Source organism: Microcaecilia unicolor, chromosome 9, assembly GCF_901765095.1.
Source record: "Microcaecilia unicolor chromosome 9, aMicUni1.1, whole genome shotgun sequence".
Classification (NCBI taxonomy): domain Eukaryota; kingdom Metazoa; phylum Chordata; class Amphibia; order Gymnophiona; family Siphonopidae; genus Microcaecilia; species Microcaecilia unicolor.
Window position 1 is genome coordinate 48,484,347 of NC_044039.1, and position 25,338 is coordinate 48,509,684.

General features: G+C 42.0%; 1 protein-coding gene across 1 annotated transcript in view; it reads right to left on the bottom strand.

The window, feature by feature from the left end:
- LOC115477495 (putative ATP-dependent RNA helicase DDX11-like protein 8) overlaps window positions 1–25,338 on the bottom strand; it is a 348,371-nt gene that overhangs the window by 38,078 nt on the left and 284,955 nt on the right. The window contains 7 exon segments of the mRNA XM_030214406.1: window positions 17,137–17,237; window positions 17,240–17,285; window positions 18,604–18,610; window positions 23,777–23,862; window positions 23,864–23,882; window positions 24,471–24,502; window positions 24,504–24,548. Of these exon segments, the coding sequence (XP_030070266.1) occupies window positions 17,137–17,237; window positions 17,240–17,285; window positions 18,604–18,610; window positions 23,777–23,862; window positions 23,864–23,882; window positions 24,471–24,502; window positions 24,504–24,548 (336 nt within the window).

Genomic DNA, 25,338 nt, shown 5'->3' on the forward strand with positions numbered 1-25,338 from the left:
TACCATTCTCGTAGCTTTTCTTTGCACCACTTCAATTCTTTTTACATCCTTAACAAGATACGGCCTCCAAAGCTGAACACAATACTCCAGGTGGGGCCTCACCAACGACTTATACAGGGGCATCAACACCCCCTTTCTTCTGCTGGTCACACCTCTCTCTATACAGCCTAACAACCTTCTAGCTATGGCCACCGCCTTGTCACACTGTTTCGTCGCCTTCAAATCCTCAGATACTATCACCCCAAGATCCCTCTCTCCGCCCGTACCTATCAGACTTTCCCCGCCTAACACATACGTCTCCCGTGGATTTCTATTCCCTAAGTGCATCATTTTGCATTTCTTCGCATTGAATTTTAATTGCCAAACCTTAGACCATTCTTCTAGCTTCCTCAGATCCTTTTTCATGTTTTCCACTCCCTCCCGGGTGTCCACTCTGTTACAGATCTTAGTATCATCCGCAAATAGGCAAACTTTACCTTCTAACTCTTCGGCAATGTCACCGATCCCTGAGGCACTCCACTACTCACCTTTCCCTCCTCCGAGCGAATTCCATTCACCACCACCCTCTGGCGTCAGTCAACCAGTTCTTAATCCAGTTCACCACTTCAGGTCCTGTCTTCAGCCCATCCAGTTTATTTAAGAGCCTCCTGTGGGGAACCGTGTCAAAAGCTTTGCTGAAATCTAAGTAGATTACGTCCATAGCTCGTCCCTGATTCAATTCTCCTGTCACCCAATCAAAGAACTCAATGAGATTCGTTTGGCATGATTTCCCTTTCGTAAAACCATGTTGTCTCGGATCTTGCAACTTATTGGCTTCCAGGAAATTCACTATCCTTTTCTTCAGCATCGCTTCCATTACTTTTCCAATAACCGAAGTGAGGCTTACCGGCCTGTAGTTTCCAGCTTCTTCCCTATCACCACTTTTGTGAAGAGGGACCAACAAAGGCCTTTAATGTGGCGAGAATAATTTATTTATTTGCTGCACTTGTATCCCACATTTTCACACCCATGAAGGACTACCTTTAGTGTTTTTCGACCGAAGGACAGGATCATATTCAGAAGACAAATGCACCAACAGCTTCTTGGAGCATAGGAAAACAATATTTCCTACCCAGCAAAGACTGAATCAAACTCCACAACTGACCATGAGGGGGTAAATCTCCCATCCGAATGGTCAAGGCAACAGGATGGTAGATCATGACAAGCCAAAATTTCACTAGTAAGCCTATGCAAAGCAAAGAGGAAAAAATCAACAAGGCTAAAATAATAATACCAAGGGGAGGATTAAATACACACCACACATCCTTCACTCCAAGTTCATCATCATGGCTGCAAGATTGCAAGAACCTCCTTCTCGCCACCGTGACTCCAAGCGATCCAGAGTGGCATTGAGACAGGTATTCCAATCCCCACCAATAACAGTGGTGAGGCCAGAGTATTGCTAAAGAACATCATGAAGGGCTGGTCATGATTTGGGCCATATACATTGGCAGGAATGAATTCTGTGGCCCCAATTAAGACTTTGTAATTCTATTTACTTTTTTTTACTATGTAAGCCGCATTGAGCCTGCTATATGTGGGAAAGCGCGGTGTACAAATGTAATAAATAAATAAATTGGAGAAGAACATAATGTCTATTACTGTCTGAACTAGAATGTAAAACTCATAAGGGTAATGCTTTATGAATAATAGCACAAACCCCTCTACTTCTAGAATTAAATGAAGCAAAATAAGCTTGTCCTACCCAATCTCTTTGAAGCATCTGTTGTAGTCATATGAGTTTCCTGCAAAAAGGAAATCTGTACCTTCTGCCTTTTAAGATATTAGAGAACCCGTGCTCTCTTAACTGGAGTAGCAATACCACCTATGTTGAGGGAAATAATATGAATAGAGGAGCTCACAGCGGAAAATATAGAAAAAGGGATATTAATATGTGCATCTGAGAAAGAAAATGTTCCACTCCCATTGAATATAAAACCAAATTGCAATAGACAAATCTGTAAACACCATATCATGTGTGACTGCTATAATTTTACAAAGTTAAACATCCCAAACCACCCTTTCCCTCCCACCAAATATACACCCAGAAACCTCCCCACTTCTCCCACCCCCTAACCTCAAACAGCCACCCCCATCTCCCAGGCCTCTGAAAGAAATACACAAAAAACCACCATCATCCCTATTCTATTAACTTTGTATTTCAAATTACTATGTAAGCTGCATTGAGCCTGCATTATGTGGGAAAGCGCGGGGTACAAATGTAATAATAATAATAATACCAACAACTATCCCAACTTCCTGTATGCAATAAAGAAAAGATTTTACTGTTACTGATGCACTACGCTCACCTATACAATTGGTCTCAGATTTCTTGGTCTACTATTGTTTGGTCGGATCATTAAATGCTTAAGTGCTTAACTTTACAATCAATTGGGAGCAGAACACACAATGGAAATATAAATATATCCAGAGAGAAATTTGATTCAACTAAATTCTGGTCTCAATTTCATCAGTTTTCAACAGCTGATTTTCCTGTGAATTTTGATGTTAGCTGGAAGGAATTCTGTGTGAAGGTTTTAGATGAAATTGTACCAATCCGTACAAAGACTAAGATTACATGTAAGAGTAATAAATGATTTGACTCAGAACTGCTTGGGTTAAAACAAATATGCAGGAGACGTGAAAGCAAGTGGAAGAAATCTTTAGATCAATATTTAAAAAGAGAGTGAGGACAAGCAAATGCTATTTACAGAACTGCTTTGATTACTAAAATAAAGTTGTGGTATTCTAAGTTGATTGGTACTGATGTATCTAATGTAAAAGCTCTTTTCCAACTGGGCACTAGATTATCTGATTACGACAGAAGTAGCACTCCAGATCCTCAATGTGAATCAGCACTTTTTTCAAAGTGTCCCTGGTGCTTGTGGCCTCCCTCCGCAGCTCTCCTATATCATCTTCAGCAAAGGACAGACTTGCTCTGTGTGTTCAATATGCTCCACAGCTTCCTTTAATGAGGCCAATGAACCCACCTCTGCCTGGATTACAGTAAGTTTAGTGGACTGTAATGCAATGCCACTCCGAATCTCAGCAAGCACCATGTCCAGTGTGACTCCCTCCATTAAGACAGAGTCCAAAGAAACTCCAATATTACTATACATGCATTCAACAGGTTCCTTGGACCGACTCCCGCCACCATCATGATGCAGACTCTTCACCAAATCTTCACCAAACGAGATCTTCACACAGAAAAATTTCAACACCATGGTTCAATGAAGAATTGAAAAAACTTAAAACACAAGTCAGAAGGTTAGAACGAGCTTGGACTAAAAAGAAAGACGACACCACACAAACGCCTGGAAACAACTCCAAAGAAAATACAAATACACCATAAGACAAACCAAAAAACTACACTACAAAACCTTAATCGGACCAAACTACAAGGATACACACAAACTTTTCCAACTCGTGAGCAAACTAATAGACACCACACCAGTCACAACCAACAGTAAAGATATTCCTGGAGCAGACAATAAAGATAAAGGAAATCATTAGAGCCAAAAAACAATCCTTCAGAAAGTGGAGAAGAGAACCAACTGAAAGTAACAGGATAGATCATAAGGAATGCCAAGCCAAATGCAAAGCGGAGATAAGGAGGGCAAAAAAGGACTTTGAGAAGAAATTAGCGTTGGAAGCAAAAATACATAGTAAAAATTTTTTTAGATACATTAAAAGCAGGAAACCGGCCAAAGAGTCGGTTGGGCCGCTGGACAAAAATGGTGTTAAAGGGGCGATCAAGGAGGACAAAGCCGTAGCGGAGAAATTAAATGAATTCTTTGCTTCGGTCTTCACCGAGGAGGATTTGGGGGGGACACCGGTGCCGGAAAGAATATTTGAAGCGGGGGAGTCGGAGAAACTAAACAAATTCTCTGTAACCTTGGAGGATGTAATGGGTCAGTTCAGCAAGCTGAAGAGTAGTAAATCACCGGGACCTGATGGTATTCATCCCAGAGTATTAATAGAACTAAAAAATGAACTTGCGGAGCTACTGTTAGAAATATGCAATCTGTCCCTAAAATCGAGTGTAGTACCGGAAGACTGGAGGGTAGCCAATGTTACTCCGATTTTTAAGAAGGGTTCCAGAGGAGATCCGGGAAATTATAGACCGGTGAGTCTGACGTCGGTGCCGGGCAAGATGGTGGAGGCTATTATTAAGAATAAAATTGCAGAGCATATACAAAAACATGGACTGATGAGACAAAGTCAGCACGGATTTAGTGAAGGGAAGTCTTGCCTCACCAATCTAATGCATTTTTTTGAGGGGGTAAGCAAACATGTGGACAATGGGGAGCCGGTTGATATTGTATATCTGGATTTTCAGAAGGCGTTTGACAAAGTGCCGCACGAAAGACTCCTGAAGAAATTGCAGAGTCATGGAATCGGAGGTAGGGTATTATTATGGATTAAGAACTGGTTGAAAGATAGGAAGCAGAGAGTAGGATTGCGTGGCCAGTATTCTCAGTGGAGGAGGGTAGTTAGTGGGGTCCCGCAGGGGTCTGTGCTGGGTCCGTTGCTTTTTAATGTATTTATAAATGACCTAGAGATGGGAATAACTAGTGAGGTAATTAAATTCGCCGATGACACAAAATTATTCAGGGTCATCAAGTCGCAGGAGGAATGTGAACGATTACAGGAGGACCTTGCGAGACTGGGAGAATGGGCGTGCAAGTGGCAGATGAAGTTCAATGTTGACAAGTGCAAAGTGATGCATGTGGGTAAGAGGAACCCGAATTATAGCTACGTCTTGCAAGGTTCCGCGTTAGGAGTTACGGATCAAGAAAGGGATCTGGTTGTCGTCGTCGATGATACGCTGAAACCTTCTGCTCAGTGTGCTGCTGCGGCTAGGAAAGCGAATAGAATGTTGGGTGTTATTAGGAAGGGTATGGAGTCCAGGTGTGCGGATGTTATAATGCCGTTGTATCGCTCCATGGTGCGACCGCACCTGGAGTATTGTGTTCAGTACTGGTCTCCGTATCTCAAAAAAGATATAGTAGAATTGGAAAAGGTACAGCGAAGGGCGACGAAAATGATAGTGGGGATGGGACGACTTTCCTATGAAGAGAGGCTGAGAAGGCTAGGGCTTTTCAGCTTGGAGAAGAGACGGCTGAGGGGAGATATGATAGAAGTGTATAAAATAATGAGTGGAATGGATCGGGTGGATGTGAAGCGACTGTTCACGCTATCCAAAAATACTAGGACTAGAGGGCATGAGTTGAAGCTACAGTGTGGTAAATTTAAAACGAATCGGAGAAAACTTTTCTTCACCCAACGTGTAATTAGACTCTGGAATTCGTTGCCGGAGAACGTGGTACGGGCGGTTAGCTTGACGGAGTTTAAAAAGGGGTTAGATAGATTCCTAAAGGACAAGTCCATAGACCGCTATTAAATGGACTTGGAAAAATTCCGCATTTTTAGGTATAACTTGTCTGGAATGTTTTTACGTTTGGGGAGCGTGCCAGGTGCCCTTGACCTGGATTGGCCACTGTCGGTGACAGGATGCTGGGCTAGATGGACCTTTGGTCTTTCCCAGTATGGCACTACTTATGTATTTATGTACTTATGTACAATCTTGCGAAATACTTCAATGAAAAAATAGTACAACTACGACTCAAAATACCTGTCAGCACCACCGACTATACTGAACTCCTTAATTGCCTAGACCCAGCCCCTGGCATTCATCCAACGGACAGGACATGGACCAACTTCGAGATACTATCAGAGAACATCATCTCCCAAACGCTCAAAAGACTTGCCAAATCCCATTGCAAACTAGACCTATGCCCAAATAACCTGATGACATCAGCCCCTCAACAATTCATAAACGACATAACGAAACATCTGAACTACATACTACAAAATGGATTCTTCCCGAAGGAAAAAGGAAACATCTTACTCACCTCCATACCCAAAGACACAAAGAAGAGCGCTAGTGAACTAACTAACTATAGACTGGTAGCATCTATTCCCTTAATAACCAAATTAACCAAAGGGTTGGTGACTACGCAACTTACAAACTATCTAGATAAATTTTCTATATTCCACGATTCCCAATCAGGGTTTAGGTCTAACCACAGTACCAAAACAGTATTAGTAACCCTCATGTCTAAATTCAAACAAACGATTACATCTGGTAAGAACATACTACTTCTACAATTTGACATGTCAAGCGCTTTCGACATGGTTGACCACGGAATCCTTGATTACTTTGGAATTGGAGGCCACGTCCTCCAGTGGTTCAAGGGATTCTTAACCGCAAGGTCATACCAAGTAACATCTAACTTGACCACTTCAGCCGCATGGGTACCTGAATGCGGAGTACCACAAGGATCCCCCCTCTTGCCAACTCTATTCAACTTAATGAAGATACCCCTGGCAAAATTACTATCAAATCAAAACCTCAATCCATACATTTATGCGGATGACGTAACGATCTACATCCCATTCAAACAAGACCTAAAAGAATTTTCTAATGACATCAACCAAAGCCTCAAAATCATGCATTCATGGGCGGACGCATTTCGGCTGAAACTCAATGCAGAAAAGACCCAATGCCTAATACTAACCTCCCAACACAACAAGAAAGAATACACCGCCATCAACACACCAACTCTAAACCTTCCTATTTCAAAAACCCTAAAAATTCTTGGAGTCACCATTGATCGACACCTAACACTAGAGAACCATGCGAGAAACACAACCAAGAAGATGTTCCACTCAATGTGGAAACTAAAAAGAATAAGACCTTTCTTCCCAAGGAGTGTTTTCCGTAACTTAGTACAATCATTAGTGCTTAGTCATCTAGACTATTGCAACGCACTATATGCCGGCTGCAAAGAACAAATAATCAAGAAACTCCAGACAGCCAAGAACATTGCAGCTAGACTCATATTTGGCAAACCAAAATTTGAAAGTGCCAAGCCCTTATGAGAAAAATTACACTGGCTTCCACTTAAGGAATGCATCACGTTCAAAATATGTTCACTAGTTCACAAAATTATCCATGGAGATGCACCAGCTTACATGTCTGACCTAATAGACTTACCACCTAGGAATGCCAGAAGATCATCCCCCACATTCCTTGATCTGCACTTCCCCAGTTGTAAAGGAATGAAATACAAATCAATGCACGCGTCAAACTTCACCTACTTGAGCACACAGTTATGGAACGCACTGCCGCGCAACTTGAAATCGATCTATGAAAGAACGAACTTCCGCATATTACTGAAGACCGATCTCTTTGAAAGAGCATACCAAAAAGACCAACCCAAGTGAATATACACTACACAACTTGCCTATTTAATTTCAGAACTGTTTCTTAAAATCTGCTTGTATACTACTACTTTGTTTTTATCATCATACTAACCAAGATCATGCAATACTAAATGTTTATATTACTAACACTCTTCCACTACTCATGATGTATTGTAAGCCACTTTGAGCCTGCAAAGAGGTGGGATAAGGTGGGATACAAATGCAACAAATAAATAAATAAATAAATTCCACCATGGAGGGCTGGTGAGATCTGAGGTTTGCCTTAGACATCTCCAATGATACTTTAGAGGTGCATTTGGTTTCCATTTTACTCACTATATATGTAAAGCTGTGTAAACCCAGTCTTTCAAGTAGAGAAGCCAAGTCTGCAGGTAGAAATTCACAGTTAAGAGCAACAGGACCCAGGAGCACAACAAGGTGCAACTTTCCTCTAGGCAGCCATCTTGGTACCCCAATGTATATAAATAATTCTCACCTAAACATTCTGAAGCTCACTCTGTGGCAGGGAAACACTGAAGCCCTGCAGTGTTGGTAGGCTAGGCTGTCAGCACCACTCACTCTCACTCATAGACCCGCCCTCAGCCACACCCCATCCGCACATTATTCACAACCCCAACGTTCTAATGAAGCTGCAAAGTCTGCAACTTCTGTGGTGGTGTAGATCGGAATTTTTCCCCATCAGTGTCTGCCCCGCCCTCGCGTCAAAACGTCATGATGTCGAGGGCTGAGCAATGACACTCAACGAATAGCATCGCTCACCCACTCCGCCCTCGCGTCTAAACGTCATGACGTCGAGGGCGGGTAATGATACAAGAAAATACAAAAGGAGTTTGTTGCCTCCGCAATGCCGCCACAAGCCCCACTACTAACATTTACAGCGCAAGGTACGGACCACACGTCACCCTCGTCTTCTCTCTGAAACGATGTCACCCGCATGCTGCGAACTTTACTTCCCACTTCTATCACTTCAACTGTGTCGTGGGTTGCACAGCAAAGATGCGAAACAACTGTTTGCTAAATGGTAGGGAAGCCGTGTGGGGAAAGGGGTTTTCTCTTGCTCTCTTTCTTCTTCCTGCCTTTCACTCCGTCTCCCGCGCTACGAGCGCGAGTACACTCCGAGCGGTGGTCATACTTTCCTAAGCTGCCACATCAGTTGACTTTCTCTGTTTAGTAATGGGGAAAATCTAACGTCTATTACAATATATTTTTCATGCTGGAGGCAGGTCTTACTACATCTCTCTGAAGCTGCTTCAGGGGTCCCCCCCCCCACACACACACATACACACCTGGCGATGGTGCTGCTGGAACAGGCAGTAAATGGGAGGGGGAGGGAAAACACTGCAACTGGGACGCAAACCAGTACAACTGGGAGGGGGAAATGAGAGGAAAGGAGGGGGTTGGGTGGGAGTGGGAAAACCCTAGAACTGGGAGGGAGGGGGTTCAACAACACTGCAACTGGTAGGACATAGAGGGAGGGAGGGAGGGGGTGGAAAAACACTGGAACTGGGAGGGGAGGGAGGGGGTGGGAATATCCTGGAAGTGGGAGGGAAAGGGAGGGGAGGGGGGGCCCTCCCACTGTCATTCTCACACAAACACTGTCGCGCCCAGTCTCACTCTCTCTGTCACACACACTCACACATTCACTCTCTCTCTATCACACACTCACTCTCACACACACTCTGTAAAACACATACACTCTGAGGAAAACCTTGCTAGCGCCTGTTTCATTGGTTTCAGAAACGGGCCCTTTTTTACTAGTTATAGTATAATTTGTATGCATGTAAATGTATGCCCCACCCACACGTCACTCATGTCCAACTATGCACTACTGCATTTACCACCCACATGTCACCCATGTCCAACTATGCAAAATTACATTTAGGCATTTACATACATGCGTATATGCCATTATTCTAATAATTTAGACCAGGGGTTCTCAACCTAAGCCACTCTTGTTTTCAAGATATCTACAATTAATATGCATGAAATAAATTTGTATGTACTGGCTCCATTATATGCAAATCTCCCTCATGCATAATCATTGTGGGTATCCTGAAACTGTGACTGGCTGGGTGTGTCACAGGGACTGGGTTGAGAACCTGACATAGACACATATTCAGTGTGAAGATACTAGTGCCCACTTTATAGAATTATCTCATACAGGGCAATTCTATAACTGAGCACCCACATTTATGTGCCACTTGTGTGCATAAATGTATAGCATACTAGAACATTTGCAGATATGTAACATAGTAACATAGGATGATGGCAGAGAAAGACCTGTACGGTCCATCCAGTCTGCCCAACAAGATAAAATCATATATGCTACTTTATATGTATACCTGACCTTGATTTGTCCCTGCCATTTTCAGGGCACAGACCGTAGAAGTCTGCTCAGCACTAGCCCTGCCTCCCAACCACTAGCCCTGCCTCCCAAACACCAGTGCCGCCACCCAATCTCTGCTAAGCTTCTGAGGATCCCTTCCTTCTGAACAGGATTTCTTTATGTTTATCCCACGCATTTTTTAATTCCGTTACCGTTTTCATCTCCAGCACCTCCCAAGGAATGGCATTCCAAGTATCTACCACTCTCTCCGTGAAAAAATACTTCCTGACACTTTTCTTGAGTCTGTCCCCCTTCAACCTCTACTACTACTACTACTACTTAGCATTTCTATAGCGCTGCCAGGGTTACGCAGCGCTGTACAAGTTTAAACATGGGGAAGGAAAGTCCCTGCGCAAGAGAGCTTACAATCTAAAGGTAAAAACTATGTAGTCAGTGTAGGTATCAGGAATGGGAAGGTGGTTAGGCACCATAAGCAAGGGAGAAGAGATGGGCCTTGAGTAAGGACTTGAAAATGGGCAGGGAGGGCGCATGGCGTATGGGCTCAGGAAGTTTGTTCCAGGCATAAGGTGATGCGAGGCAGAAGGGGCGGAGTCTGGAGTTAGCGGTGGTGGAGAAGGGTACAGAAAGGAGTGATCTGTCCTGAGAGCGGAGGTTACGGGTGGGAACATATGGGGAGAGGAGGGTAGAGAGGTAATGGGGGGCTGCAGATTGAGTGCACTTGAAGGTCAATAGGAGAAGCTTGAACTGTATATGGTAGCGGATCGGGAGCCAGTGAAGCGACTTGAGGAGAGGGGTGATATGAGAGTATCGGTTCAAGCGGTAGATAAGACGTGCGGCGGAATTTTGGACAGATTGAAGGGGGGATAGGTGGCTAAGCAGGAGGCCAGCGAGGAGAAGGTTGCAATAGTCAAGACAAGAGGTAACGAGCGAGTGGACGAGGGTTCGGGTGGTCTGTTCAGAGAGGAATGGGCGAATTTTGCTAATATTATAGAGGAAGAAGCGACAGGTCTTAGCTGTCTGCTGGATATGGGCAGAGGAGAGGGAGGAGTCAAAAATGACTCCGAGATTGCGGGCTGAAGAGACGGGGAGGATGAGGGCATTGTCAACAGAGACAGAAAGTGGGGGAAGAGGAGAAGAGGGTTTGGGTGGAAAGACAAGGAGCTCAGTCTTTGCCATGTTCAGTTTCAGATGCCGGTTGGACATCCAGGCAGCGATGTCTGAAAGGCAGGCCGAAACTTTGACCTGGGTTTCAACTGTGATGTCAGGAGTGGAGAGGTAAAGCTGGGTATCATCAGCATAGAGATGGTACTGGAAACCATGTGATGAGATCAACGAGCCCAGGGAAGAGGTGTATATCGAGAAAAGAAGCGGTCCAAGGACAGATCCTTGAGGGACCCCAACAGAGAGCGGGACAGGGGTGGAAGAAGAGCCATTAGAAAATACTCTGAAGGTGCGTTGGGAAAGATACGAGGAGAACCAGAAGAGGACGGAGCCCTGGAACCCAAATGAGGACAGTGTGTCAAGAAGTAAATTATGATTGGCGGTGTCAAAGGCGGCAGATAGGTCGAGGAGGATGAGGATGGAATAGTGACCTTTGGATTTGGCAAGGAACAGGTCATTGCAGACTTTAGAGAGTGCTGTTTCTGTTGAGTGTAGTGGGCGAAAGCCGGATTAAAGCGGGTCGAGGACGGCCTGAGAGGAGAGGAAGTCAAGGCAGCGGCTGTGGACAGCACGTTCAAGTAATTTGGAGAGGAAGGGTAGAAGAGAGATGGGGCGGTAGTTGGAGGGACAGGTGGGGTCAAGTGATGGTTTTTTGAGAAGTGGTGTGACTACAGCGTGCTTGAAGGTGTCAGGGACAGTGGCAGTGGAGAGAGAGAGGTTGAGGATGTGACAGATTGAGGGGTTAACTGTAGGAGAGATGTTGGTAAGCAGATTGGTGGGAATGGGATCAGAGGAACAGGTGGTGCACTTACAGGAAGAAAGAAGGCGAGCAGTTTCCTCTTCGGTGATCTCAGGGAAGGAGGAGAAGGAGGCCAGGTTAGGTTGGTTGAGGGAGTGGGTTAAGAAGTCACAGGGAGGAGAAGGCTTGGAAGTGAATTCAAGGTTTATCTTCTGCACTTTATCGCGGAAGTAGTCAGCTAGTGTTTAAGGAGAGAGAGGAGGGGTGGGAGCGGAGGGTACTTTAAGTAGGGAGTTGAGGGTGGCGAAGAGGCGACGAGGGTTGGAGCCAAGAGAATTGGTTAATTGAGAATAATATTCCTGTTTGGCAAGGAAATGGTATGGGATTTGCGTACATTTCATGTACTCTAGTTCTACCGCCTTCCCGTCTCCGGAAAAGGTTTGTTTGCAGATTAATACCTTTCAAATATTTGAACGTCTGTATCATATCACCCCTGTTTCTCCTTTTCTCCAGGGTATATATGTTCAGGTCAGCAAGTCTCTCCTCCTATGTCTTGTAACGCAAATCCCATACCATTTTTGTAGCTTTTCTTTGCACAGCTTCAATTCTTTTTACAACCTTAGCAAGATACGGCCTCCAAAACTGAACACAATTCCCCAGGTGGGGCCTCGCCAATGATTTGTACAGGGGCATCAACACCACCTTTCTTCTGCTGGCCACACCTCTCTCTATACAGCCTAGCATCCTTCTGGCTACAGCCACCGCCTTGTCACACTGTTTCGTTGCCTACAGATCCTCAGATACTATCACCCCAAGATCCCTCTCCCCGTCTGTACATATCAGACTCTCACTGCCTAACACTCCCTAAGTGCATCACTTTGCAATTATTTGCATTGAATTTTAATTGAAAAACATTAGACCATTCTTCTAGTTTCTGCAGATCCTTTTTCATGTTTTCCACGCCCTCGCAGGGTATCCACTCTATTACAAATCTTGGTATCATCCACAAAAAGGCAAACTTTACCTTCTAACCCTTCGGCAATGTCACTCACAAATATATTGAACAGAATCAGTCCCAGCACCGATCCCTGAGGAACTCCACTACCCACCTTTCCCTCATCCAAGTGAATTCCATTAACCACCACCCTCTGGTGTCTGTCCATCAACCAGTTCCTAATCTAGTTCACCACGTTGGGTCCTAACTTCAGCTTATCAAGTTTATTCAAGAGCCTCCTGTGGGGAACCGTGTCAAAGGCTTTGCTGAAATCTAAGTAGATTACATCTATAGCACGTCCTTGATTCAATTCTCCGGTCACCCAAAGAATTCAATGAGATTCGTTTGGCACGATTTATCTTTGGTAAAACCATGTTGTCTCGGATCTTGCAACTTATTGGCTTCCAGGAACTTCAATATCCTTTGCTTCAGCATCGCTTCCATTACTTTTCCAATAACCGAAGTGAGGCTTACTGGCCTGTAGTTTCCAGCTTCTTATCACTATTTTGAGAAAAGGGACCACATCCGCTCTTCTCCAATCCCACGGAACATCCCCCATCTCCAAGGACTTATTAAACAAATCTTTAAGAGGACACACCAGAACCTCTCTGAGCTCCCTCAATATCATGTGGTGGATCCCGTCCAGTCCCATGGCTTTGTCCACCTTTAGATTTTCGAGTTGTTCATAAACACTCTCTTCTGTGAACGGTGCTATATCCGCTCCGTTCTCATATGTACTTTTGCCAGTCAAATGTGGTCCTTCTCCAGGATTTTCTTCAGTGAAAACAGAACAAAAGTATTTGTTTAGCAAATTTGCTTTTTCTTCATCATTATCCACATAGCAGTTCACAACATCTTTCAGTCTTGCATGTGTAAGTGGCAGCAAAGCAACTTAGCGCTATTTTGTAAGGGCATGCATAAGTGGAATAAGCAGGTAACTGCAAGAGGGGGGCATTCACACGAGTGGAAAGTGATGTGATGTGATCTATTTCTTGTATATCGCTAATGCCGTCTTAACAGAGGTTCAAAGCAGTTTAACAAAAAGAAATAACCAAAAAAGGAAAATGATTATGACATAAACCGTTTAAACAGAGATGTCCTTTAACTGCTTTCTAAAGGAGAGATAACTGGAAGACCTGCACAGTTTCAAAGGAAAAGGAAGCGAAAGCCAGAAATATGGTGCCTGAATGCAGAAAGACATCTCCAAAATCTGTTTGCATCTAACACCAAGAAAAGAGGGCAGTAAAGGACAGATCAAATCCCTTACTTTCAGAACTCTGCTTACAAGAGGGAAAAAAATCAAGTTAAAAAAATATTCTGGAGCACAGCCATCAAATATTTTGAAAATTAAGCAGGCTAACAAACAAAACTCTAAAATGAATAGGGAGCCAGTGTAATGCAACTAGTGCAGCAGTTGTTGAGCTGTCAGATTTTTTAAGGCCCAAAATAAGTTTTGCTGCTGTATTCTGTAATAATTTTAATTTGAGTCAAAATTTTAACGCAAGAGAGACTTATATTTCAACAATTTTATTGGGAACATTTCACAGTACATAGTCAGTATCCATAATGTACAGGACAATAAATGCGATATCTTACATACATTTATACAGTTACTACGTGCCATCAAGTGTTTTTATAATTCCCCCGGCCCCTTTCCCCAAACCCTCTCCAACCTAACTCACCCCCCAACCCCCCCCCCCCCCCCCCCCGAATCCTAACCCCCTTCCCCACCATAAGAATCCTATCTCCTCAACAAAGGGAGTCAACTGTCACCTGCATTTGGTAAGCGTCTCTCTCGTACATGCAGAAAGGGGTCACCCAATTGATTAAGAATGGCACTACGGGCCCGCGGTGCAAGGGCATGTATGTAGCATTGCCAGGTTAAGTAAAACTCTCTCTGTTGCTTAAGTTTTAGACGAACATCTCTTAATTCCAATAGTAAGAACACATGTAGCTTGTTATGCCATTGCCAGTGTGTAGGTGCCTCTTGTTTTACCCAGTTAATTAAGATGCATTTTTTACCTATTAGAAGCACTTTATATAGCAGTGCGTTATAATGGACAGCACCAGCCCCTCTCAGCGCCCCCACTCCCAACAGAACGTTTTCAGGCCCCAGTGACGCAAGAGAGACTTAAAGGGCATTGCAATAATCTAGGTGGCTCAGAATGCATGCTTCCACTACAATGGTAAAATGGGATTTCTCAAAATACCATCTGATATGGTGCAACTGACTTAGCTTAAGAAAGACAATTTGTGATAAATTAACCTGAGGCTCTAAGGAAAGAGACAAATCCAAAATAACACCAAGAATTTTAGAGGACAGGGTAAGGCAGGACTGACACATGCCTACTTAAGAATATAGTAAGTTACAAGCACCCTTGCTGCACTTAGGTGCCCGTAGTTATGGCAGGTCTATGGCTGGTGTTGGCACCTATATTTTAGGTGCACTGACACTAGGTTACACTAGTATTGTACAATGGAATCTGGGCACCCAGATGCTGTTAGAGAATAAGCTCTCATCATGCAGCACTGAACACCTAAAAGGGGTGCCCAGTATAGAACTGCCCCATAGTGTCTAACAGGGTTCATCTCATCTAGTTTTAAAATATTAAATCCTTTGTGCCAATGTTTATTTGCTTCCAATGAAGGGTAGGGGTATGGAGGATAATTATGGATAAATATTGCATTACATTAGATTCTTATTTCCCACACTAATCTCATGAGTTCTGTGTGGCTAACAATTCTCCAAATAAGAGTCAAACTGACTAAACACAATCAGTGGATAAGATAACTAGGCTATATTTTAAGTAATACAAATTTCTGTAATAAAGTAGTTTTCAACAGCTTGCAGAATTTTATATAATTGGTTTGAGATCTTATCTCAGATGGTAACATAGTCCACCATTTTGCAGCATTAAAAGAGAATGTTGATAAATATATTGTTTTATAAACAATCTTCTTACACAGGTTTGTATAAAATTAAAAACTCTTGAATCAGGAACTGAATTCCTTCTAGATAAATAAACTAGATCACATACAAACACGATGGATAAAAGAACAGAGTTTGAATATGGAATGTACCTCCACTTGCAGCCAATGGAATCTGGCCAACAAAGGAATAATCCTCTCAAATTTGGGCATCCTAAAGATAATTCAAGCTGCCATGTTCGTAACATTTCAAGCCTTTTCTGTACCGACTCCTTATATCCTACATATTACAGTAATCTATATTATTATTATTATTTGTATAGCGCTACCAGACGTACGCAGCGCTGAACACCTGACATAGAGAGACAGTCCCTGCTCAATAGAGCTTACAATCTAAAAATATAATACACAGACAAGACAAATTAAGGGCGAGGGAACTACTGGGTGAGAAGGAACAAGGGGAGGCAATTGAGTAGTGGCTAGGAGCCAAAAGCAGTGATGAAAAGGTGGGTTTTCAGCTTAGATTTGAAAACAGGTAGAGATGGAGCTAGATGTACATGCTCAGGAAGTCTATTACAGGAATAAGGTGTGAGAACAATGGTTTGAACAATGAGTTGAAATACATTGGGTTCAAAATACGCCCTGGCTCATCTAAAAATCCAGAATGATCCAAGAACTTTTGTGCCTACATTCTGAGATTGTTTTTCAAATGTAAGATGCTTATCCAAAGTCACTCCTAAAATGTTAAGATATGGTTCCCAACATATAACTTACTCCCTCAATCACTCATACTTGCCCATCTCATTGGTCCATGCTAGCTATATTATCACAAATAACATCATACCTCTTCTCAAAACCAATCCAATCTCGATGCAAGAGAGGCAGCGAAATTGCACCACAGCTGCTTAGAAGGTTACAGAAATGATGACTTCGTAAAATGTTTAACTGAGAAATGCTGCAATAGGATTTATTTCAAATGTTCATTGGTACACGAAAGACTTATTTTAAAACCTAGGGACACACAGCAATATGGTGCAGGAATTCAGCCCGGTTTAGGACATGTATAAAAACAGATAGAGATAATATACAGGTCAAAATGTGTAAGGGAGGCTAAATTGGAGCACAAACTGACAGCCCATCACAACCACAGATTGGGTATGATACAATAGCAAAGTACAGGCTAGACTGCACTCATGGAGTTCATAAGCACAATCGTGTGGGACGCAGTAAATGGGAAGAACAATATGGGAACACAATTCTAGAAGAGAAGAGGGTTTTGGTGCAGTGCGACACATTAGACAGAGCTGCATAGAAACAGTACATATAGAGAAAGACAATAACACAGATTGCATCCGAAGAGCTAAATAAAGGAAGGAAGGTAAATAAGCTTTACAGATTAATTGAATTTCACAGTCAAGCAGTCCAAGAAAATAATGAGCAGCATCTGCCTCCCACTCAATCTTCATGACCTATGGACGCTAACAGTGGAAGACATGAACCGCCACCGAAGTTACTTGAATGGCAGCTAGTAGCTCAAGGAACATTCTTTGCATGGTGCCAGATAATATCTGGCAGGAACATGTTACTCATTCAAGAACATCTATAGCTGCAACACATTTCATACTGGGAATCCATTACCTTTTTCTTCACAGCCAAACGCGCCAGCACACTTGTGTGTTCCCAGTGTGCATAAACCTTCTTCTCATACTCGTAGGAGGGGAAAAAGCAAACCACACCCCAGGGACTACATTACACAAATTGGAAAGAACCCGGCCCATCTCATCCATCTATAGGAAAAGAAAAAAATGTTACTTTCTTATAGCAGGCATTTTCCATAGACAGCAGGATAAGAGTCCTCACAATACAGGCTGACATCACCAACAGAGCCCATGTAAGAAAGCTTCTTCAGCTTAGTAATTACTAGAAACTTTTGAGTCACATCACCACGTATGCATGCTACTTCCTACCTGCCGCTGTCATATGGGATCACCTTAACCTTTTCAGCTAGAGTAGAATACAGCTCTTTGTATGTGAGAACTTGTATTTTGTTCTCCATAGAGAACACCTGCTACAAGTAACTTGGTTTTCTCCAAGGCCAAGCAAAATGGCAAATTCTCACAGCATGGGATTCCTTAGTTACAAGCTGCCTTCAACAGTAAAAATGAGGATCAATAAGGCAATGCAATAGAAGATGCCAACATATATTGCAGTGGCAACCAGTCTTTATATTGTTTTCGTCTTCTTTTTTTTTTTTTGGAAGGTAGCATGGAAGAGAAAAGAAATGGGCCTAGGGGATGGGGTTGGATTCTAATCCCCCAAAGAGATTCCAGAAGACTGACTGGCCAAACCTACCGTTACTTCAGAATCCTTTTTCAAAAACAAGTGAGCTGCAAATGTATGAACAGCTGAGCATGGTCTCATGGATTCCCTCACAGGCTTTATGCTTCTGAAGTGCAATGTCTATGCACTTTGGCCCCCGCCTGGCATTCAGTATCACAAGCCCTCAATATCAATGAAGTTGAGGATGAATCTTTTCTCTTCTTCAGGCGAGACTCAAATGATGATGGATCCTGATGGGTTCTATTAGTGTTTGAGGTTGAGGGTGAACAATGTACTCTCAATACTGATACACTCCCAGTGTCCAATGCAGTTCTAGGACCCTGGAAACCAATGCTTCTAATGCTGAATCAATGGATCAGACTTCTCAGTGCCAAAAATTAATTCACACTGCTCTTCATGACAGTTTATAACAAGAGATCATGGTCAGCCTCAGGCACTACATGCACCAATTATAGGTGTCCATGATGGATATGGTTCTGTTGTACTAGGTGCGCATCTTAAAGCTGCTGGGGGCTTTTTCTGGGACATACCATCCAGTAAAAATAGCCAAAGTGAAATCAAACAACTCAATTTTGAGAGAAAAAAACCTGCCTCGAACAGGAGACCAAGGTCCTCAACAGAGGCCTATACAAAACTGAGCACAAAAAAAAAAAAAAGGAAAATTGAACATAGCTAAAAACTTATCTAAGGTGCTACCAGGAAAAAGTATCACATGACAGCAATAGGACTAGCAGAGAAAACTTACAAAAATCATTATCTCACAACCAACTGGCTCCATAGAAACATAAACATAAGAATAGCCATACTGGGTCAGACCAATGGTCCATCTAGCCCTGTATCCTGCTTCCAACAGTGGGCAATCCAGGTCACAAGTACCGATAGAAACCCAAATAGTAGCAAGATTCCATGCTACTAATCCCAGGTTCCAGGGTAAGCAGTGGCTTCCCCATGTCTATCTCAATAACAGACTATGAACTTTTCCTCTAGGTACTTGTCCAAACCTTTTTTAAACCCAGATACATTAACCAATGGTACCACATCCTCTGGCAACAAGCTCCAGAGCTTAACTATTTGTTGAGTGAAAAAATATTTCCTCCTATTTTGTTTTAAAAGTATTTTCATGTAACTTAATTGTGTGTCCCCTAGTCTTTGTACTTTTTGACAGAGTAAAATATGACAGCAGATAAAGACCAGATCTATTTGTCTATCTACATAATTTACAAATCTCAGCTATCCCTTCCATCCCCTTTAGAGATCCGCTCTGCTTGTCCCACATTCCTTGACTTCAGACACACTCTGTCTCCACAATCTTTCACTGAGAGGCCTTTTCCATGCATCCACCACCTTTTCAATAAAGAAATATTTCCTTAGTTAAGTCTATCCTCTTTCATGTTCATCTTATGCCCCCTCATTCTAGAACTACCTTTCAACTGAAAGATGCCTACCTCCTGGGCATTTATATCACAGAGGTATTTAAATGTCTCTTTTAATATCTACCCTCTCCCACCTTTCTTCCAAAGTATACATGTTTATTTATTTAAACCATTTATTGACTGCTAATTCCACAGTTCTAGGTGGTGTACATGGTTAAATACATAATAGGTATCATTATAACAAACAGCTCATTAAAACAAATATAAAAACAGACAAAATAACTAACTCTAATAAACATAAAAACAGCTTATAAAAAAAATCATTTGCACAGAATTAAAACACACCACAAGCCAAAAAACACCTAACTGCAATAAACCAGATTAAATAGGTAGGCCTTCATAATTTTCTAAAATGTAGAACAGAATCAAAGCTATGAAGTTCAAAGGGCCGTGAGTTCCATAAACAGCCCTTTTCAACACAGACTATAGTGGGACCAATAAACACCAAGTCTGATTTGTTTAAACAAAGGTATTTTTAACAGTAATTTCTCAGAAATTACTTTAGAAGTACCTTTGTTTAAACAAAGATCACTGACATTTTAGTTGCTACCCTCTCTAGACTGACTCCTCTTTATATCTTTTTGAAGGAGCATTCTCCCGAATGGTACACAGTATTCTAAATGCAGTCATATCAGAGACTTACATAAAGGTACCATTACATCCGCCATTCCTCGCCCTACACACCCAAGCACCTTTATGGCTTTTGTCATTGTCTTTTCTACCTGTTTGGCCCCTTAAGAGCCTCAGATATAATCACCCCCAAGATGAAGACAGAGATGGTCCACAGCAGCAGGCGGAAAGTAGCATATATGCTCGGTGAAGTGACTCAAAGGTTTCTAGTAATTATTTGTTTAAGACATTCATATCCCACATTATCCCAAACAAGTTCAGGTTCAATGTAGCTAACAGGAAACAATTACTACAATACAATGTTGGCAAATGTGAGCAAACACAAGAAATGGGACAATCAAAAAAATAAAATTGCCTCTGTACAGTAACCAAAACAAGATACCTAACATGCTCAGGAACTAACAAGCACTAATTACCATGCTGGAGAAACTCCCACATGGCTGCTCTGGTGACCGCCCATGCTGTAAAGACTTGCTAGCCTGCTTTTCATGGACAATTAATTTTACAAACATCTTGCATTTTCCATAGAAGACCCTGATATAATCTTCTCTGACTTCACCCTCAGGATAACCGCTATAGACAGAGTCATGGATTCCAGGGATCCTTGTTTTGAATCCTGATTCTATCAATAACTGTGTACTTGCACTATTTGGGAGTAATTTTATAAACCTTTTTCACATGTAAAACTCTGTTTGATGTGCATAAAAGGCCTCTTATAAAATCAGGTATGCCTACCTGTAGAATAGGTGTGCTCAGGGGACATAGAGTTGCACATTACAAGACTATTTTATAGAACACGCACACAGACTTGAGTACTTTACACAATCTAGGCACGATTTCTGCAGTATTTGTGCTAGTACTTTATAAAGACACAGAGGCACCCAGATGTCTTTATCAAATAAGTGCCTTCCTGCCATATTAACCCTATTATAAAATTATCCTCTTTATATACTAACACGTAACCTCGAGCTTGGAAGAACATAGTGGAACTGTTTATTTTCAATTGTAACTTGCTGAGTGATCCTTTCAGAACAATATGTGAAACATATTAAATCACAGCAAAACTCAGATCGCAGAATAAAACAATTTGTTGCTTAATAGCTGGTGAATCTTGTTCTGTTAAATTCAGTCCTACAGTAAGAGCATGTAGCTGGATTTTGAACTGTTGATATTCTTACCATTTGTATTTGACCCTCAAGCTTTTAAATACTTTCTCTTCAGTGGGTGGGGGGGGGGAGGATGCTATTTCACTGCCGTTTATATCTGTTTTATTGCTCTGTTAGATTTTCAATAAAAATATTCAGTCCCACAGTAATAATATGATTGCTATGATAAATACCAGCCTGAGGGTTGGATGTTATCCCGGGTCAGTAAAAGTCACCCCAATTTTGGGCATGGATCCAAGATCCGCACTCAGACTAGTTAGTTAATAAGCCACTATCAATTATTGGCATAATTGGCGCTATATTAGATTTACACGCTATAGAACATCGGGGTTACTCGCCCTGGTTTCAGCAGGTGTAAATCCTAGTGCCCAGAGTTAGACGCTGGAATTCGCACTAAGCACTATTCTATAAAGAGCGCTCAGCCTGGAGAGTCTTTTGTAGATTAGCCGCATTCTATGGGGGGGCAAGATGGCGGCTGAATGAGCAGCATAGGAAGTCGCTCCGATCGTTGCAGCTACATAATATTTTGAGAAACTACTTACTTATTCAATTATGCCTAAAAGGAGAGGGAAACAGCGAATTGGACCCGCGGTTCCTGTTTCCTAGAACTGCAACGCTTGACCGCCTTCTATCGGGAACGACTACGGGACTATCCTCGCTGCCGAGAGGAGCGGAGGGAGGTCCTCGCTCCCTCGGCTTGAGGCAGAAACAACGCTAGTCCCGAAGTGAGGATTCCTCCTCCGATGCCGGCGATGGCGTCAACTACGGCCCAGAATACTCCGGGAGAGAAAACTCCGACGGGGTCTCCTGGCACGGGCGCCGAAGTGGTGTCAGAGACGCCGACAAACCCCGCATCGATGGAAGCGGGTGCGAGCGGAGGAGAAGAGATTACTGGGGAAATCATGGAGACACAGGAGGAAACTCGGATTTACCCTCTTTTCCTGACTTGGGCCCAAGTAAGTCGTTTTTGCCTTGTAAGCCTCAAAATTACACTAGAAAATATAGGGAGGCACTTGTGGGACTGGAAGCCTCATTTGTGCAGAAGTTTACTCAATTTACCCAGAAATGTAATTTAGATATTGGAAGCATATCTGAATTAGAGACAAAAGTAACTTCTCTGGGTAAAAGTATGGAAAACAACTCAGTTGCTGTTCAAAACTGTCAACAGATTCAGATGAATTTGATCAAGGAAAAATTTTTCTACAACACAGGATTGAAATTTTAGAAAACCACCAACGATCAAATACTCTGAGGTTGATAAACTTTCCTAAGCAGTTGGCTATTTCACCACTGATAACCTTTAAACAGTACTTAACTGAGAATTTAAAGATTCCAGAAAAATCCCACCTCCGATATCCAAGATCTACTATATAGAACCTAATCGGAAAAAAGAACTGTTACAGGAGGATAAGATGGTTCCTCCCCAGAGACATTAGACTTGAACTTGGACTTGACTCAAATAATAGAAGGAGAGAATGTGGGTTTAACAACTGCTACTCTTAAAGTATTTTTCATACTTCAGCCAGATAGAGACTGGATACTTAAGCAATATTTTCTTAATAAAAGTCAGGATTTCTTAGGTTGCCAAATTAGAATGTATCCAGATATCTCTAGGGCGACCCAGAGAAAAAGACAGGAATTCCTTAAATTAAGGCCGAAGGTATTACAATTAGGAGCACTTTTTGGCTGAATTTCCCATGCAAGTGTGTAATAAAATTGAATTCAGTAAAGTATGTATTTTTTGAGGCAAAGCAACTAAATACTTTTATAGAGGCTAAACTGAGAGATTCTTCATCTCCATTTCCAATAACTGTAACAACTTCAACTCCATGATTGATTTAAATTCCCGACGCTCTCAGCCACTTTATTCTTAATTAGAAATTGTTTTCTGATTTTTTTGTATTATTTCCTTAAGATAGTAGGGGCCCTCTTTATTGTGGACTAAATCCCCGCATTCTAATATGGTGCCTAGATTCCGTGCGGAGATATGCGCATATCTTAATTGGGAGGTACAGAGAGAATCAGCGTTTTTAAACAGGCACTTAAGCAATAACTTGCACTAACTGGCGATAAATATAATTTATGCGTGGAAATCGCTAAGCCATTCTATAAGAACTGCCCCTAAATTGAAAAACGCACAGTTCAAATAAATTTGCGTACTTAAAAGGGGCGTGTTTATGAACGTATTTATGGGTGTTTCATGGGCATTCCAAAATTTCCGCACATAATTACAGAATAAAGGTCAATGCACCTAAATCTATGCACACAGATTTACACCAGGTTTTTATTGCGTAAATGAACACACATAGATTTAGGTGCTACGTTATCGACTAAGCGTATTCTATATACCACGCCTAAATTTGATAGAATATATTTAGTTCCGCGCAGATTTTTAGGCGCCATGTATAGAATCTGGCCCTTAGTGTGGATTTTTCCCAGCGCCTAAATTTGAGCACCATTACTGAACCTGGCCCCTCTATGCAGTCTAAAGTTATTGCTATAGTAATAATTAATAAAAACAAACTTGGAGCTCGACGAGCTCTCTTTGGCAATCAAGCAAGATTGAGAAACTAATATTCTTGTCTTAAACTGCCCATGCATGTTTCAAATTGTGCATAGAAACAAGAAAAGTGAAGTTGGTTTTAAGAAAAAACAAGGTAATCTCCTAGTGTTAACAACTACCCTGATATTCAGAAATTAGGTAAGCACTTCCATATGGGCAGGTCTCTCGTTGATTAAGTGAACTCTCGCTGTTGATTGGATGGTCCACTGCAGAGAACAATAGATAGAATGTTGTTTGGGAGGAATCACATGACTAATCAACAACAAACAAGTATATTAGCAGAAAGCATCAAACACTTCATTCTATGTTTAGTTTTAAAAGTCTAACAGTAATTCCCCCATCCCTTCTGCTTCCAGCCTGCCCTAAATTTAGTTTCCTATAATATTAAAGATGCCTGAGCCAACTTTATGTCTGGTTTGTGGGACTAATCTCGCAAGTTTTTGTGTGGTGACCACAAAATGTAGTAGATGTTTTCCTGAGTAGTGGCCGTCAGTGGTACAAATAGATGTAGTCTGGTTGATAAAACAGATCATCCTAATGTGAATAACAGTTACAGTATACAGATCATCTTGTATATAAATATAGCAATGTATTTGTGAAAGCTTAAATAGATAGAAGTGGCTGATCACTGACAGCCACACTCTAGAAACAGCATGGTTTTGCATCCCACAGTGATGATCAGCGTAATTAACACTCTGAGCTCAGTCTGGGGACAGGCAGGGAAGCTGCAGTCATTGCAAGGATTCAGTATAAAGCAAGATAAAATTGCTAAAATGAAATCTGATTATTCCAGCACATGACCTACGGCACCTCCCCCATTTTTACACAAGGTAAAGTCACTCACCACAGGCAAACTCCACAATTCTTTCAGCCACTGACACCAGTAGACAACAACAACTGCTCTTTAAAATCAGACACCTGAAAAGACACAGGAAAACGGCAGTGGGTGTAGCATCAGGTAGTTGAAAAGCTCTTGGAAGCATAGTTCCTAGAGGTCATTATGGTGCTGTAGAATTGCTGGAGCCCCACTTCCTCTGCACAGGAATAACATTGAGGCCAATACTCAATAATAAAGAATTTTAGAATTTGTTACTGTATGTAGGATTTTTAAATGTTTACAGTAATCCAGTCATCCCTGCTTCCCTTAGATCAGAGAGATCCTATAAGAAATTTAAGGCTTCTTTTACTAAACCAAGCTAGCAATTCCTGTGCGGCAAATGAGAGGAAGCATATTCAATTCCTATGGGCTTCCTCTCATTTGCCACACAGAGAAACACTAGTGTGGTTTAGTAAAAGAGGCCCATAGAGTCTTACTGAAAGCTCATCTGTTTTCCTTGGTCTTTCCAAGTGCATGGGTGAGTTAGCAGCCCTATAGGCAGAATCCTGCTCCCCCCCTTTTTTTTTTTTGCTTATTTTCTTCTCCCTTCTTCCTGTCTTTGATGGGTCCATGTACTTGATTTTATTCTATTAGGCTTTCCTATTACCAATGGATTTCTTGCCATTCTCTCTTTTTACTTAATATTTGTACACTGCTTTGATTTTATTGTGAAAAGCGATATATCAAGAGCATAACAAACACACACTATATAAAAATACTACTGCTTCTAATAATCCTCCTGTCAAGACTTAATGAATTTGGGAAAAGAAACCAGATGTCAAGAAAGACATTGATGGAAACAACTTGAAAATCACTTGCCATATAAGAAGC